The 18,506-nt window shown below is 41.3% G+C and overlaps 1 protein-coding gene across 1 annotated transcript in view; it reads right to left on the minus strand.

Moving 5' to 3' along the window:
- The window catches only part of CSMD1 (CUB and Sushi multiple domains 1), a 732,674-nt gene that overhangs the window by 380,051 nt on the left and 334,117 nt on the right, over nucleotides 1-18,506 (minus strand). The window contains exons 8-11 of the mRNA XM_044225749.1: nucleotides 11,571-11,753; nucleotides 10,011-10,337; nucleotides 8,793-8,987; nucleotides 2,149-2,287 (exon numbers count right to left, since the gene is read on the minus strand). Of these exons, the coding sequence (XP_044081684.1) occupies nucleotides 2,149-2,287; nucleotides 8,793-8,987; nucleotides 10,011-10,337; nucleotides 11,571-11,753 (844 nt within the window). The remainder of the gene's footprint in view (nucleotides 1-2,148; nucleotides 2,288-8,792; nucleotides 8,988-10,010; nucleotides 10,338-11,570; nucleotides 11,754-18,506) is intronic.

An 18,506-nucleotide genomic window follows, 5' to 3' on the forward strand; every position in this document is an offset into this window, starting at 1 on the left:
TTTCTCCACATCCTCTCCAACACATGTTGTTTCCTGTTTTGTTAATTTTGGCCATTCTAACTGGTGTAAGGTGGTATCTCAATGTGGTTTTAATTTGAATCTCCCTGATGGCTAGTGATGATGAACATTTTTTCATGTGTCTGATAGCCATTTGTATGTCTTCGTTGGAGAAGTGTCTGTCCATATGTTCTGCCCATTTTTGATATGATTGTCTGTTTTGTGTGTGTTGAGTTTGAGGAGTTCATTATAGATCCTGGATATCAACCTTTTGTCCTACTGTCATTTGCAAGTATCTTCTCCCATTCCGTGGGTTGCCTCTTTGTTTTCTTGACTGTTTCCTTTGCTGAGCTTAGATTTAAGAGGTCTGGGTAAGCATGAAATAAATCTTACTTGAAAAATCTGTACTACAGTTTTCACATCTTCTTTCTGAAGCAACAGTGAGGACTCAGAAAGTGCCCCTTGCAACAGCGGGAAGATTCCCAGGGGAGCCTGGGAGAGGGCGCTCCAAGTGTTTCCCACTATTCGGCAACTCGATGCACTTTGTACAACAATAACATCAGTAGGGTCTCTTATAGTTATATTTACAAACACATGCTTTATTAGGATGTCAGCCCTCTGCTGGAGACAGAAATCTTTAGAGTAGTGTAACAATCACAAATGCCTAAAAATGTCAGAAATACAGGCTCTTAAAGATGGAATTCAGCAAAGTATCACAGTTCCCTAATCCCTAAAGCTAGAGAAAAATTGTATGTTTTTGTTCAGGAGTGTGAACAGAAAACAATGTGCTCCACACTTGTACCAAACCAGGATGTAAAGTCACAAGTTTTACTAATGATTTACGCTTGATGTGATGCCAGGAATCAGGAAGGGCTTTGCTCTTCCCCCTCTCAATACCAGAAAGTTATGAAAACTAATAAGGAACCCAATGTAATCTACTGGATATTACAGAGTTAATTTTTTCCTCAATGATTAAGTTTATATGCAAGGATCCATTCTCCAGTGTAATGGATACATAAGCCACAATTTTAATTTTCTTCTGGGAGATTATCCTACTGGAGATTATTATGTTAGCAGATGTAATAAAATGAACAATAACTTCAAATACAAATAGTGCTAAATGATAATGTGACTCCCACTAAAAATCTTCCTGTATATATTAATAGAAAATTAGTGGAAAACAAACAAAACAATATAACAGTGTTAATCTGCCTTGAGACATTATAATATCCTGAATATTAAAACCCAAACTCTTTTAGTCAAGAAGAAGTTCATTGTTAGAGGAAGCTTAAAATTGTTCAGAGATTAAGCTTAAAACACTAAACAAATATGTCCCCTTCTATTTTAAAGCAGGTATCTTTCTGAAAACACTTCTGGCTGTTAATCATCAAGGTGATTTTATTGCAGAGACAAATGGAAACACATTTTATTATGGAGAATTCAAATTGCATGATTATTTTTTAATAGTATTGAATTCATGGGGCACCTGGGTGGCTCAGTTGGTTAAGCGTCTGCCTTCAGCTCAGGTCATGATCCTGGGGTCTGGGATCAAGACTTGCATCGGGCTCTCTGCTCAGCGGGAAGCCTGCTTTTCAGTCTCCCAGTGCCCCTGCTTGTGCTCTCTCACTGTCTCTCAGATAAATAAATAAAATCTTTAAAAAAATGATTATCGAATGCATGATCAAATAGCCAAGTCACACCACTCCAGGGATAGAACCACTCACAGGTCACTAATCTGTCACTCACAGGTGTGGGTTGTGCAGCCGAAACATCACTAGAGCAAGAAAACATTTTCCTGGGCTCTTCCAAAAGGCACCTCAGGGACACCACAGGCTTCCATTTGCAATCAGAATGTATTTTAGCCACAGGTCCAAAACCCAGAGCTGGACACGAGGGCCAGTATTTGCGAGCTCTGAGGAATAATGATTAGGGACTGGCACTCTCTGACCGAGCCTTTGGAGAGGACTTAGCTGCAGCCATAGAGGGTCAAGTTCAAGAAGAATGAAAGCCTGTTTCTTCTGAAGTGAACTCCTTTGGGAAAACCAACCAGGAATCATCCTATTTCTAAGCCTCACGATCCACTTAAGTAAACACATTGGTCATGCATGGGTCTTCAGGTCCGAGGTAAGAAAGGGAACATCTTTTTCTTACCTATCAAAAGTTATTTTGATGGAATGTCCTGGTTTTGCTTCAATGATCCATTCACAATTTAAAGAATCTTTATAGTACCCTGGCCATCCTGGAGGCAAAATGAGTCCGCTGGCAGCTGTCAGGTGTCCACCACATGGCGCTGAAAGAGAGAGCAGGTGTCAGCAGGTCCCACCGAGTGCACGGGGACGCCCCCGGCAGCGCCCGTGACCACAGGAATGCGCTTGTCCCCACGGACTTCACGTTTTCAAGTATTCGCACTAAACGTGCTCTCCAGTAAACAGCATTTATTGAAAGCAGAGCACATCTATCCCTCATCCGACATCCATCATCAGCCCACAGCAAAGCTCCTATGATCCAAAAAGGTCAGGGTGTACGTGTGACATGAATGACCCCCATAAACTGTCCCATCCAACTGTCACAATGGATTCGTGAGAGCACAGCCCTGATATCCATATTGCGTATGTGTGTGTGATTCCACAAACATCTACTGATGAGCAAACTAAATTGCTTCACATCTGAATGGAAATACCCTGCGGGGTGTGTGTGTGTGTGTACACGTGCATGTGTGTGTGTGTGTGTGTGTGTGTGTGCATGGGCAGACACATTTCAGTGATGTGTGTTCTGCTTATTCACTCTGCATGATGTCTGTTTTATTAACATGACTTGCCACCTACATGAAAGTAAATCATTAGGGAATGTTACAGAACAAAACAAAATTTCCTAATTCAATAGACAGAATTAATCTGCATCAGTCCATTTGAATAGTTCATGAATATAAAGAAGAAAAGAAGTTTCAGGAAGGTATGTGCTTGGTGCTCTTTGCTATCTTTGTAATCAAATTTGTAAATCCACTGATAAGAAATAAAAATACAAATGTCTCGAGTTAAAAAAATCATTTTTGAAAAAAATTATGCCTTTTATGGAGATATACCCATAATGTTTTAAAATGCTGAGAAACTGTACATGATTTCAAGCAGGTTTTGTTGCTGGAGAAAAACATCTGACAGAGAAATCTATAAAGGTAATCACGGTGGCTTCATTTATAATGGAATAATAAAAGAAAAAAGTAAAAATGTATGCAAAGTTTATGACTACATATTGGAATGGCACTAATACATTTGAAATAATGTTCTGAGATTTTGTTACTATGAGTGACTTTTGCAATTAGAACATTACATTATGCAAAGCAAGGTACAAAATTATAATAAAGCATATTCTAAATTTTATTTTAAAAATTGTTCCAAGTAAAGGGGAGGTAGAATTTCAAAAATACGTTAATGGGGGAGAACACAAATGGCCACCTTGCAGATCATGCTTTTCTTGATACAGTTTCTTTTCTAAATCAGCTGTGCTAGGTGGGCATTATGTCTATAGTTAGATATAACAGGAAATCAGAGTCATTTTTATGACCTTGAGTTCTTGAAGAAAACATTCACTACTTTATGCAATCATAATCTTAAAACATCCAATTTTTAATAATTGACTTTAGGAATTTTATTTATTTATTATTTATTCCCATTTTATAATTATTTGTATAATTATTATATCAGTTATTTATATTTTAGCCTTCACTCCTACATTTCTGACATGCTGTAGCAAATGTTTTTTAGAATATGACATAAGCAAAATTGAACAATCTTACTTGTTTCATGTTTTACTATTCAGTGATACTATGTAAGAAAGACCTAGAGCAAATATAGATTTTTTTGTTAAATCTGCTATATGAGACCTTTCTAAATCTGTTTGAATTGCCTTATTTTTATAAGCCTTACTTCCCATCTAAATACAAACCTGTATATTTCCTTCATTTCAGTAAAGGTTTTTAAAAATTTTGAGTTGTTATATTTCTTGAGATGTGCCAGCATTGTCACACATCACTATTATTTATTAATATCTTGTCTTTTACATATCACTTTGTAATTTCGTGTGTGTTAGAATTTGTATCACTTTATCCTGATGAAATAGATGTTTTAATTGTTATATTCTCAGTCAACAGAATTAAACAAAAAAGTATTAAGTGATGAAGTCAGGTTTGCCGTATCAGCCGCTTAGATTACATCATGGCGCAGGAACAACTGCACAACTGTACTAGCTGCGATGAGAGAGTCATTCCTCACACAGGCTACGTATCCAAGGGCTCCTTCTTTTTTCTTGGATACGTATCCTGTGTGAGAAATGACTCTCTTTCATCACACAGAGAGGAATCTTTTGTAAGATTTTATTTTTAAGTACTCTCTCCACCCAATATGGGGCTCGAACCCATGGCCCCAAGCTCCAGAGTCTCACACTCCACACACTGAAGCAGCCAGGTGCCCCTAGGGGCTCCTTTCTTGAGCTAGTCTTGTAGGAGACAATCAAATGTAGATTCGTAAGTTGAATATATCACTTCCACTCATTCCTAACTGAAACAGTTTCCTCAAAGCCAAGGGGGCCAAGAAATGCCGTCCTGCTTGGAGAAGACTCAGAAGACCCAGTGGACAGCACCAGTGATGCTCAAATTCCCAAGGGAAAGGAAATGAGCCAGGTCTATAGGACACAAACTCCTCGACTCATTGAGTATTTGCATGGATGAACTACTTGATATTGTATTTCTAAAATAAGCTCATCTTGATTACATATTTTTTTTCTATAGTTTTATGTTTTAATGCAATTTTCTGGCTCAGGCATATTACACTTAACACTGCCGTTGTAAAATGGTACACGGGAGTTAGGCCGTTTTTGCACTAGCTATGATAGTGTTCTCAATGCTCAACTTCCCCAGACTTGGAAGAGAGAGAACTTCCTTGCACACCTCCCTTGCTTGTGTCTTTCTCTGCGTCCAAACTTTAAACTCTTTTCAAATCTCTTCTCAGGTTTTCTGTTTATTTACACTTTGCACTTTTATTTGAGTCACTGTGAATAATTAATATTTTGCTAGGAAATCACCAGTTTCATTGAACATTAAAATTTGTTGCCATAGAGCTGATGATGCGTTCTTGTACACTCACACACACCCCCAATTACCTTGTGCTCTTAGTGACAATGAGCTGCACTGAAATTTATGGGGAGGCTAGAGGCAGAACAAATAAGTAGAGATAAATGTTTCCTACAGAGGCTAAAAAATTTATACACATGATGTGCTGGTATCCAGTAAATTCTGCCAGAAAAAATAAACATAATTTTTAGAGGAAATGATTTATTGTGAGTCTTTCACTCTTTATGTAAAGTTATTATTAGTAATAAGAACTTATTATTTTATTATTATGTTGAGTTATTATTTTTGTAACCATGGTTATTTTTCTTCTATTTTGTTGAATACCTATAATTGTCTTTCTTCCTAGTTTTTTTTAATCTAAATCAAAGAAGCCTTGTCTATCTTATTGATACCTAAAAATAATTCACTTACATTATCCTTTCTAATTCTTGATTTTTAGTAATATAACATTCTATTTTTTTTCTAACATTATCAGTAAGTTCCTTCACTTTTTGTCTTTCTGTTCGATACTGGGGCATCTGCCTCCTAACATAGGCTTCCTGTCTCGCGTTATCGTAGCAGAAAGGGCTCCCCCTCACAGGGTTTCTGGGTAGCACATCCCTTCAGGCTTGTGGCTTTACCACATGGCGTCTCCCAAGTATTTGTCTGTGATTCTCTTTGTATCATACATTTCCACTGTACCTGCACATGCATGTGGCCTCGACCTTATGATCAATTAAAGAATTGATGGTAACAAGTAATACTTGAAAAAAAAATAAGGAATGTGTATATACTCTAAGATACTTGAACTTCCTTCTGGGTCTCTTCAATTAAATGTGCTGGTGCTCCTAAATCTTTCCTTTCCCATTTGGTTTTTTCCAACTAGATGCACTTACTTCTGAAAGTAGTATTTCTGTTTCTCTTCACCAGACACCAATTGGGGTATCGAATTAGTTGTACTGTCAGAGTATCTGTGTGTATGAGACTCATCAGGGCACTGTAATTGGGTTTTTCAGTACAAGTAAATTATTCAAAAACAACAACAACAACAACAAAAACTCTTTCACCATTTACTAGTCCTCTGTGTTAACCCATAGCTGAGTTTTGACTGAACTTCTCTGAAGGTCTTTTCCAAATTGGAGAGGATGGCTCATTCACATTTAATAGGATACTTTCTCTTGGCATCTGACTTTATTAGAAACATCACCTGCCACTTCTGAGAGCCCCTCCTTTCCCCTGACCGTGCGGATGGACATACTTGCCCTGAGCCTATTAACACAGTTGCACAAGCATTTTACAGGGAAGCACACCCAGGATGCGGAGAATCATGGCCAGGAGAGAGGAGAGACTAGGAAATACTGTCATTTTTTTCCCCATATGATATGCTTGAGCAGCACCAGCAAATATGCACGCACACACGCTGTCATTACTATCTTTGGTGCACCCAGGAGTGTATGTTCACTTATTCGTAAAGGATAATGACCCACCTGTTTTTTAACACCAGATACAATGTAACATCTAAAAGCTGTACATTTAAAATATGTGATAGAGACAGATAGGGATGGAAAAGCTTCCGTTGAGCTCTTTCCCTTCAATTTGTCAAGTTCCTACCCCCCAGTGATGTTCACCGCCCACCAATCGAAGCCCTTCATGAAAGTGTGAAAGTGAGAACATCTTTATGGAGATTTAACATAATCCTGACCCTTAGACGATGGACACTAACTTTGATAGTTGGACTGAAGGGTAAGGGCATGAGGCAGGAGCCCCTCCCACTGCACGGCTCGTCAGGTGGCCAGGGAGTTCATCCTTCCCCGGATAGATCAGGTTCTGCCTAGACCGCCCCCCGGCAATGGTAGGTCAGTCACTCTGGAGAGGAAACAACCTTCAACTCCAGGTTATATTTGACACATTATTTCTGTTAAATTTACTTATTCTAAAATGAGCACCTACTGGCCAAAGACTATTGAGAAAATAAAAAAAAATAAACAGTGCGGAAAAAAATCACCTATCACTGTGACTAACATTTTGGTGTATATTTTCTTCTCAGGCTTTGAAAAATAATTATTATCATCATGAGATACTTAAATATATGTTTAAAACATATTGAGGTTTGTGATGATTTATCTAGCTCATTCTTTGTTGTTTAAAATTAAATTGTTTGCATCTTTGGTTTTTATGTTTAATACTGCAGAAAGCATTCTTGAGGGAAAAAAATATTATCTTTTCAGAGTTGTTTGAATATGTCCTTACAACCAGAAATACCATTTATAGCTAAAAAAGTAAGAAACAATTTAAAACCCTTAATATGAATTTACACTATGATGCCGTAATTTTATACCTTCAAAAGCTTGTCCAGAAAATGTCAGTTATTCCTCAACCTTACCAATTATACATCTTATTAAGGTGTTCAAATATTTGCCCATCTGATAGACAAAAATGGTACTTTAGCTTTGCATTAAAATTAGTAATTTTTGCCCATTTGAAAAGACCACAGACTGTATGTTGTAACTGTGTGACATTCCAGGAAAGGCAAAGTGACAGCGGTAGCGAAGAGATCGGTGGGGGCAGGGGCGGGGTGCTGTGGGAGAGTGAACAGGTTGAGCGCAGGACGTTAGGACAGTGAGACTGCTCTGTGTGATGCTCTAATGACGGATGCATGTCGTCATACGTTTGTCCAAACCCACAGACTGTACAACACCAAGAGTGGCCTAAAATGGAACTATGGACTCTGGGTGATAGTGACATGTCTCCGTGGGTTCGTCACTTGTAACTAATGAGACCGTCTGGTGGGGCTGTTCCTCGTGGGGGAGACTGTGCTTCCGTGGGGGCGGGGGACATAAGGGAAATCTCTATACCTTCCATTTAAATTTGCTGTGAACCAAAAACTACTCGTAAAAAAAGTCTATTTAAAAATGTGTTTCTTGGTATTAATGGAGATAAGTTTTTTATAAAGCTTTTCTTAGCTCAGCATGTATGGGACATTTTGATAGGGTGTGAATATATATTCTAAGTCACTAATTTTCATATGAGCAAACATTAGAGGTGATATGCTCCTTATTCTGCATGCACCCCCTGGCTTTTTTACACAGTTAACAGAGTAGAAATGTCAAGAAGAAAATTAGTTAGGCAGTATTTACATCAGGTACCTGAAGGGCAATAAAACAGCATAGCTACTAAAAACTGTGCCATTGTTAGAGGCTGAATTATGTCTTTCCAAAATGTGCATTTTGGATTTTTCATTCCAGCACCTGAAGATGTGACCTTGTTCGGACGGAGGGTCTTTTTAGATGGGGTTAAGGTGAGTTATTAGCATGGCTCTGATCTCATGCAACCGGTGCCTTTAGAAAGAGGGGACATCTGGAAACAGAGGTGCGTTCACACGGAGAAAGCTGAGGTGATGCTTCTGGCAGCCGTGCCACTCCAGAGACATGAGCAAAGCCCCGGAAGCTGGCGGAGAACCAGAACAGATCCTCCCTCGCAGCTCAGTGGGCACCAGTCCCGCCAGCACCTTGCTCTTGGATGTCCAGCCTCCGGGACTGTGAGACACTCAGTTTCTACTGTTTAAGCCTCCAGTCTGTGGGCTTTGTGACAGCAGCCCGAGGAAACCAGCGCGGTTGCTGGTCCCCTTGTTCATCAAGTCCGACGCGGACTTGCACAAGGAGAGAAGTGGCAAATGAGAGGAGAGGCTCACCTTCGCAGCGAGGCACCGTGGAGCTCCAGACGACATTCCCGTCCTGCAGGATGCAGGTGATGGACTCCGACCCCTGCGTCTTGACAAAGCCGTCGTCACAGTGGAAGGAAACTGAGCTCCCCAGCAGAAATCTGTCACCGAAACGCCGTCCATTAATGGGAATGCCAGGGTCATGGCACTCATTCTGACCAAACGCTAAAAGGAAAAACAAATGAATAGAAATACTTGAACATTAGGTAAGCGTATTCAAAAGAAAGAAGCAAAGCCTACTAAAAAGCCATTTATTGTTCCAAAGTTCAGTTCTACATTTATAGACCGATAATCGCATTAAACAAATAAGATACTGATACCTAGTATGACAGAGGGAACGAGAAAGAATAGATGGTACATAGATATGTAAAACTATCATTTATACTGCATTTCACACTTTGAAAGCACTTTTCACATGTATTAAGAAAAAACAGAAATATGGCAGGGGCTGGAAGGGATTTTGATTCAGACACATCTGGGTTAGAACCCTGGCTCTTGTGTTTTATTCTGCCCTTCGGCAGACATTCTGACGATCTGGTTAGATATTTTAATTTACAGGTGAGGAATGCCAAGCCTATATCACAGTGTTACTGCAATATTAAATGAAATAATTACTGGCAAACCTAAGCACAGTATCTAAGAGAAGTTGGCAACCAGTAAATTATGATTTATAACTCACCTTTAACATTATTACATTATACTCCCTTAACAATGCACTGAAGTAGATGTTCTTAAATACAATCTGGTTTGCAAACGAGGACCCTGAGACAAAGAAAAGTGCCTCTAACCAAAACTCACTAAGTACACGCAAGTGCTGGTGTTCTAACCCATGGCTCCAGACCCCAAACGCCTCAATGCTTTTTACTACACTCTTTCTTTGAATGGAGGATGTGTGGGTGGATGGGCGGATGGAAACAGGTGTAGAAAGTGGGAGAGGAAGGAGGAAGGGAGAGAGGGAGGGAAGAAGGAAGGAAGGAAGGAAAATGAGAGAAAGAAAAAAGGAACATGAGCGCTAGCCCTACTCTAAGGCCGACAGAGACACCAGCCCAGATGGAGTGATGCCCTTAGGCTGATGGGACAATGGCGTCTAAATGTGTTACTCCCATTACCTTACAAAGTGTCAGCCTGGACCCCACAAGCCATTTAAATAAATGGGGCCCAGAAGTGGTGCGGGGGAGGCTTGCTTACTGGTGTAAGTGATGTTGAACCCCCTGCCGGTCGTGGAGTGGTCGGACTGGAATTCCAAGCGGACTATGTGCCCGCTGCTGGCCAGCTGTGAGGGGACCTCGTGACCCGAGAAGGTGCCCAGGACGGTGATATCAGAAATGCCGTCATCTTTGATCGCAAGGAAATCAAACTGGGGTTCCACGTCGAAATCGTTAAAGATGAGGTGAATTCTGCTTCCTGGTTCAGAAATGATCAACCAGACACAGTTCATGTTGTTGCCGTATTCCTCGGGGTAATTGGGCGAGAGAATAATTCCGGACGATGCAGTGAAGTTGAAGAAGCAGGAAACTGTGAAGACACAGACACGTGTTCGTACCATTTTGCACACGGCCAAACAGCCGGCCACGTGGCGCTGACCGACGGCAGCCTCCTCTGAAGGCACCCACACCTGCAGAGCAAGACCGTCCAACCGCTTCTGCATCGGTAATTCTACACCATGACATCCCTTTGCTCCCTAAACTGTAAATAGAATATTTCACGGCACACGCCACAACCAGAGCCCACACGTAATCGAGTATAAGCTGGACTCCGAAATGATCCGAGCCGAGGTCATGGAAACCTGGAGCAAATATTAGAATTTCTAGTTATAACTTTCTGCCTTCAGAAGAGCAAACATTAATATGATAAGTTATGTCTGTGTCTCAGGAGCAATTTCCAGAAATAATATTGGTTCTGTTTAATCTTCTTGGATACCTTTTCTCTTTATATTTTATGTTTGCCTTTAAAATGCATTTTTCAAGTTATTTATGTATTATTAGTTATCGGGTAACAATAAAAAAAACAAAAAAATCAGACCATATACTGGGTGGACAATATAAAAATCTCTTGGAACATTTACCTTTTTAAGAGTATGTACTTAAAATCAGTTTACATACATACATATACACACATATGTCGACAGGGCACCTGTTGGATTATTTCTAGGGTGTGGCTTTGCTTTTCAATCCACACAAGTCCCTATTTGTCTTTCAGGTGACATGTTACACTGAGTCACAAAAAAATGCTACATTAGTTACATGCTACATTCAGTTACAAAAAAAATAAATCTTGCTTTTAAATCACCATGAAGTACTTTGTTTCTATTTGTTAAAACCCTGTACTTAGGAGGAAGCAGGCAGTTCTGGGCACCATAAGCTGATGTCACCCACACTCACAACTGGTGTTTCTGTGTTAGACATTATCAAAGCTATCAGGTCCATTGCCTGTGGGTGTCTCAGACCCTCCCACTTCAGAAGCTCTAGAAGGAGGCAAGGCTCCTCTGTGCATGGTCTGTTCTTGCTGACAGAGAGATCTCAGCTACAAGTTATGTAGGAGATGGAGCCATAGCATGGATTAGCTTTACCGTGAGCAAAGCAGGGAAGTTGGTGCACAAGAACACCCATGCTTTGTTTGGTCAATGAAGCACTCCCCAAAGGTTCTGAATGCTTCCCCTTCCGAGGGGCACCTGCACCTTTCCCTCCCTCTCCCCCTGCCTGGCAGTCGCAGGACAGAGAGAGCAGCCCTGGCCAGCACAGTACTCACATACACAGCCGGGCTTGTTGCCGGACCACTGGTTGTTCTGCTGACACGTGATCGCGCGCTCTCCCACCAGCTCGAAGGCCGCCTGGCACTCGAATGTCAGTGTGTCCCCGTGGAGGAAGCTGTTGCCAGTCCGCTTCCCGTAGGCGGGAACCCCAGGGTCCCCACAGCCTCCCTTTTCAATTTCTGAAAACGGGAAAGAAAAATGAACTGTGGAAAAAATACACAGCGAACTTTTTTTTAAACAAGTGAGAAAGTGAGCAAGTTACTTTTTGCTGGTTGAGACTCAGCTTTTGTTAAAAGTTTCAAAAGGATGTTCATGTCATCCAATATTTAATTACAAAACCCTGGGGGAAAAACACGATTTAACTTGAGAAAAAGGTACTTAATTTATTGACTTTTAAGGGAGACGGATGGCCACGCAGATGTGTTGGCAACAGGAATGTTGGGATTTATAGGTACGTGTTCCTGGCCCAGGCACTTCCTACCTGCTGCCCAGGATTGCTGCAATGGAAATGCAAAGACCAAGTGTGTTTGAATCGATCCGTTTTTAAATGTAAAGAATACAAGTAAGATTGTTCATTCACTACTGCATATTTAAATCAATAAATCCACTTGAATATTCTTTCCCTTAATCTTAAAACCCATTTATGAAACAAAATGGATAAATTAATGGTCTTCAGCCAGGAAGACACTATGCCAAGTCAAGCCCCTTTGCCTTAGAACAGGACGGACACAAATGCACCAAAACCATCCATATATTTCAACATTTGCTCTGTCTTAAATGCTAACCACACAGAACGTATTAAGTAAAATGCTTCTTGTGGATTCATATAAAAAATATGTTTTGAGGGCCAGCTATGTGTCAGACTGTGTCCTACATAATGAGGTTACTGAGCAAACAAGACACAATTCTCCCACTCGTGGTGTTTACATTATAGGAAGGGAACAATAAAATTCTTTAAATGTATATGATTTCTGGTCACCATAGGTGATTTGAAGCAAAATGAAGACGTTCAAAGGATTACAGAATAATGGATGAGGGAGGAAACAGAAAGTACAACTCAGCCCTGAAGGAAATCGGAAATCAGCCCCTTCTCCAGAGACACCAGCCCAGTGTGGTTGGAGCTCACGGTTGAAGGGGAAGTGAGATCAACCAGTTGATATCACAATGGCATCAAGATTTTCAATAGACAGATATCGTCACATCTGCTTTCTTAGGCAGATAGCAAAAGAAACAAATCCAGGTGTTGGGTAACAGGTTCGGTGTGCTCTGTTAACCTGAGAGGCTATCAGATAAAGAAGGCGACCCTTATGCTAATGATTCCAGAAGAACAAAAGTGTTCCTGCATGTAACCAAGCTAAAGAACGCACCAGAGAACATGTTTACTTAAGGATAGACCTTGGAGTTCAAGTTGATGGCCTTTGCTTGAACAGATCTAGAAGTGGATTTGCTTGAATTTAATACTTGGGATGCCTTGAAACAAGTTTTATGTTTTCCCTACTTAAAAAAGGCAATTCACATCAATGGTTTCTAACAGAAAAGAGGTTGCATGTGGCATGGCCTCCCAGCTGGTTAGGGGGCTGGGCACTCCACATTTCTGGCAACAGACATGGCGCTGAGTTCAGGAGTCAAGAAGCTAGACTTGATGTTGAGCCTCCTGGTCTTCGTCTGGCCACCATGAGCAATTTAGTCTTTCCAAGTCTCATTTATACATCCTCAGCGACCACTTCCTACCTCCAAGGACAGCTGAGGGACTTAAGTAATTCATGTACAGAACCCCACATACAGGGCTCAAAATATTAGCCATTACTATGATTGTTAGTAAGCCTTAGACTTCTCGAAGTTCGTTCTGCCTCCATCATGCTAAAATTCATAATGTCCTCTTACAAGGAGATCAACTATGGCATGTGGGATGATGCCATTCTCTACATTAACGGAGTCTGAGAACTCCTGACTACAGAGTGCTCAGACATAAAATGTCTGTCGTTTGACCCACGATGTGGATGTAGATGACAACAGATCTGCCCCTCATGCTGAGAGCCAAGAGAATGCTGTTTCCACCAATGATGCTGATGTCCCCGCGTCCAGATGCGAGGACCCTGCTGGCCTGGAACACAGCCTGCTATCCGTCTGACACACTATCATGAGGTGCTCTGCATCAACTATGACCAGCAACCAGGCAGCACGGTGTCTGGTATCAGCACGTAGGAGTTATCAACTTTCGCTATCAACTCAATGTCTGAGATGATGACTCAGAGATCTCAGAGATGACTCAGAGATGACCCTGAGATTCTGATTTTTAAATAATACTAGAATTTGCTATCAGCTGAAAGATCGAAGCCCCTAGAGACAGGGAAAATTAAAAAAGTTGATCAAAATATCTCTTCCAAATTATCAATCTAGAAATGGGATTTGATAATTAGGGCCTAAAGAAAACTCCCAGTTGTGATTATCTCCTCCCTGGCCATCTAGTACTGTGCATTCAGCGGGAAGAGCCGTTTCACAGTCTACTGGGGGCTCCGTAGTGTTCCTGTTGACACGCTTTTCTTTTTCTTTGACAGTGATCTTTAAAAGTACTAAATAACATTATTTCATTATCAATTATCATAGTAATTAATTCTTCTGAATTTTATGAACTGTTTATTTTTGAATGACAAAGAATTGATCTAAAACATTTATAGTAAGTACATTTGACATTGCATATTTACCATTCATCTCTAATACATTTTATTTTTATTAGATATATTATGCCTGTAAATGTTTACATGATAAACGAGTAATTAGATCCACGATGTGCTCTTTTGATGTACGGAGCATTTTTGTTTTCAGCGGCCTATCGGTATTAGACGACAGGGAACAAATAGTGAGACTGACCAGGCCGCCTGGTCAGGCGAATTTCAGGCATGTTCATGTGGTCTTTCTGGAGAGAATGAAATGTTTGCATAATGGGATATCACTTTGGACTAGATACTGGAAAAGAGAGGGGTGTAACCAGATTAACATGGAAAACTGGGAGGTAAATTTCTGAGAAAGAGCACGAGAAAGAGTAAGATGCATGATGTGATCTTGTGAGTTACCTGGCAAGTTTTGATCTACAAAAGGCAATCGTGTTCAACTCAATACAAGCCTCTTGAACCATGAAACCGTGGCTGCTTTCCAACACTCACCTGAGGTGTGGTGCAGACCTAACGCAGACCTGGCTGATTATTCCTCTTGTACTGTCTTTGCCCCTGTCATGACCCCAGCACAGGGCAGCAGAAGCCCAGATACACGAACACATGTTTTAGTCATAACTAAGTTCCCTTGGGTTCCTTTGCCTAACTAAATGTCTTGGCTTTGTGACCCTTAACAAACGCTATCCATACAACTTTCTGACATATTGGGACCTCAGTGGCTTTGGCTCTCACTTCTGAATGTTCTCCTCAGCATTCTAGAGGATGTCTGTCTTCTTCCAGCACCACACAAGAGCGCACCTGTAGGTAGACCTGTTAGGTGCCTGCATGTCATAAAAGACCAAGTAGCACACAGCAGCATGTGTTTTCCAAATACTTTGCATGTCTTCAACCTAAATTTCTCCCACTCCATGAAGGGTTCTTGCACTCAAGCCAAAGGCCGCTCAACGTCCATGATCTCTCATACTCCCCAGCTTTTTTCTGTTCTGGTCCCTCCCACTCCCATCGAAGACACCACCTTTTCTGTCATGGCACCCCCTTCACTTAAGCCCCTTCCACCTACCATGGCCCAGATTTTGCTTCCTGTTCCAGAAATGACAGGTAGCTTTTTTGTAGGTTTCAGAAGGAATCCAGTCAGGACTGATTTTAGTTGTGAACCTGTCTCCCTACCCCATGGCACTAAATTTTTCCAGTGATGACTAATCCATATCTTTCTTTGTATTTGCTAGTACGAGAAATAGTGTCTGATATAAAGTGGATGGTTGGTATTCTTTTGTTCTTTAAAGGAACTTCTGAAATGTCTGACCAGGCTTACGTCCAGTTTCCAGCTATAACACAAGCTGCTGATTTTTTTTTCCCCCTAACAAAGAGTTACTAGCCTTTGCCCAATTTTTCAGTCTGTGACTAATATTTTTGAGCACAGTACAACTGTTCTAACTGTACGGTCTAAGAAGAAAAAGAACAGACCAAGTCACTGGTCTTCTGAAGTTTGTAGCTTAGGATAGTCAGCAGAAAATAAACCAGTGATATAAAATATATTAGATAGTGATAAATTCACTGAAGAAAGAGAAAGCAGGGTAAGAGGGAATGCAGAGGGGAAGGATTCTCTGTTTCAGGTGAAACATCCAGGGATGGTCTCTGAAACTCACATTTGAGCCGAGATGAGAAGGGAGGGCATGCCCATGAGTATAAGAAAGCAGAATGCGGTACACAGAGTGAGCAGATCTAAGACAAGGGGATGAATGACAGATCCATGTGGCAGGGCGGACCAACAGCTAGAAATAAAGTGTGATTAGAGTCTGGTGATAAATGAGGAGATAAGCAAAACAGAAAAACAATGAGGGGGTCAAGGACCAGGCAACGCAAACTTCTAGACCTTGACTAGGACACTGTTCTTTCATTGTACTGTATTATGAAGATGCTGTAAGAGCTATAGAAACCACACAGGACAAGTAATCCTTCTCAGTCTATTGTGAAATTGCCAAGAACGCTAATCCCAAATGATCATGAAGATTTTAACCTCTATCAACCCATGTGTATATACTTGGTGGGCAACATGTGTTACAGGAAAGGGAGCTGCCCAGAGAATTCAGGTTCAAGTCACAGATCTTTGATTCCATATTCATGGGAACTTGGATCCCTTATTCTCTTTGATACTCTTCCAAAATTATTTGTGGAGCACATCCTATGTGCCAAGGTAACAGGACCAAGAATAATTAATGACCTTCAAGAGGTCTCTAATCTAGTACGTTGGGCAGACTGATGGGGGAGCATCACAGCACTCTTGGTGAGATGTCAGTCATTGTGAAGACACCCTGAAGTTAGAGCTATGAATCAAATCTCTTTAAAGTAAAAATAAGCCGCCAGAAGGAAACTGTACTCTGAACTTTTACATGTTTTGTGGTCAGCCCTGCATGTTTACCTTGTGGGTCATGCAAAAGAAAGGTCGTGTTGAAGCCAGAGCAGTGATGATCACACTGCTGGGTCCGGAGACTGGGTTCGGAGCAACTCGGCCAAGAGCAGAACCGAGGGGAGCTGCCGGAACTCAGGGACAGCCAGACTCAGTGACCGACACGCTCCCTTCGGCCATAATGAGATGTTCCTCAGGACACATTCTACTTTGCAATGTTAATGTCTACCATCTAACCCAACACTCAGCATTACTGGTCCCTGGTTTCAAAATGGAACAAGTCCGAAAGAAAAGGAAAAGCCCTTACCTTTCGAACTTCGGGCAAGGCTGCCCCTCACAGCACTACCTATACATTATCACCATAGAAGGCAGGATCTGAGAATGATGCTCTGAGCTATTTTTTCTTGTAACTAGGAAAGCTGACTTTCCTAGCTGAGCTTTGAGCTTGACACATGAACTACTGCATCTTAAAGGAAGGAAGCATTCTTAATTCTAGCAAAGTTTTGAATGGGCCCCTCTTTTGCTTCGGCCTCTGCATTCTGATTGCCTACCATCAGGGGTTCCCAGACTTGTCTACAGGTCAGCGTCACAGAGACCCCTCCCAGTCACAAGTCCTAGTGTTTCCCAGGGAAGCCTTTAGCTGCCCTGTGAAGGTCCTGCCTGGGGAAGCAGAGTAGCTGCCCAGGAGGACAGGAAGCGTTTCCTACTGGGGGGAAAAGGACGAGAGGCTGTGGTTTTCAGGAGGAAATACAGGATTCCACTTAGCAGCAGCACCTCGTGGGGGACCGTTTCAGGGAACGGCAGGGAGGGGACAGGAGGCGGCCAGGGAGGGGACAGGAGGCGGCCAGAATCTCACCCTTCCTCTCAAGCAGCCTTTCCCTGCCTAGCGCACGTCAGCACCAGAATGCAGATACGGAAAGTCCAAAAAAGGAAAAAAAGAAAAAAAGACTGAGTTAGACGAACCTCTGCTAATACATATTTCATAAATAAGCACAGAGCATGTGTGCTGTCAAAGGGGAAAATGGAGTCCTTTCCTGATAATGGTCCTTAGGCTGGACTAAAGCAAAGATTTATGCATAAAGAGAAACACCAAAGTGGGTGTATTATATTTGTCTATTTAAAAAAATCACATGGAACTGATCCAACGTGTGCAATAAATCTACCCATAAATCATACCCATACACAAAAACTGCTAAGTCATCTTGCAAGCCAAAATATTCTCTTTTTCATAGGTCGGAATAAAAGTGCCACTAAGTATTGTGAATTTCTATTTATTAGGATTGCCTTTGGCTGCTAGGAACAAAGAGGGCCAATGAACACTGACTGAAATTAATGAGGTATTTTATGTTCCTCATGTACCCAGAGGTTGGAAGTGCAGAGACGCAGACGGGCTGACCCCACACACTCCCTTGCCACCTGCCACCCCCAGACATGCTGGCTGACATTTTTAGGGTACAAAGTGGCTGCTGGGTCTCAAGGCAGAAGGAAGTGGAGAGTCAAGGTTTCCCACAAGGGCAGGTTTTCTCTTTTAAAGACAAAAACAAAACCAAAATAAGAAAAACAAACAAACAAACAAAAACCAAAACCAAAGTCATATCTAATGATTTCTACTCATTCCTCTGTGTCTGGAAGGTCACCTGTCCATTCTTATCTGAAAGAGCCAGGAAATGTGATAGGAGACTCCACAGTGAAGAAAAACAAGGGAAAATAGTTTCATTTCTCTTAATAAACGGTACTAGCTTAAATAAACTGCAACATCTTCCACAAAATGTTAGCAAAACTAAAAACTGAATTACGTAGGTAATTCTTACCAAAATTATCATCTCAATGGGAAAAAAAATCACTTCGCAAAC

Source organism: Neovison vison, chromosome 11 (genome assembly GCF_020171115.1).
Source record: "Neovison vison isolate M4711 chromosome 11, ASM_NN_V1, whole genome shotgun sequence".
Lineage (NCBI taxonomy): Eukaryota > Metazoa > Chordata > Mammalia > Carnivora > Mustelidae > Neogale > Neogale vison.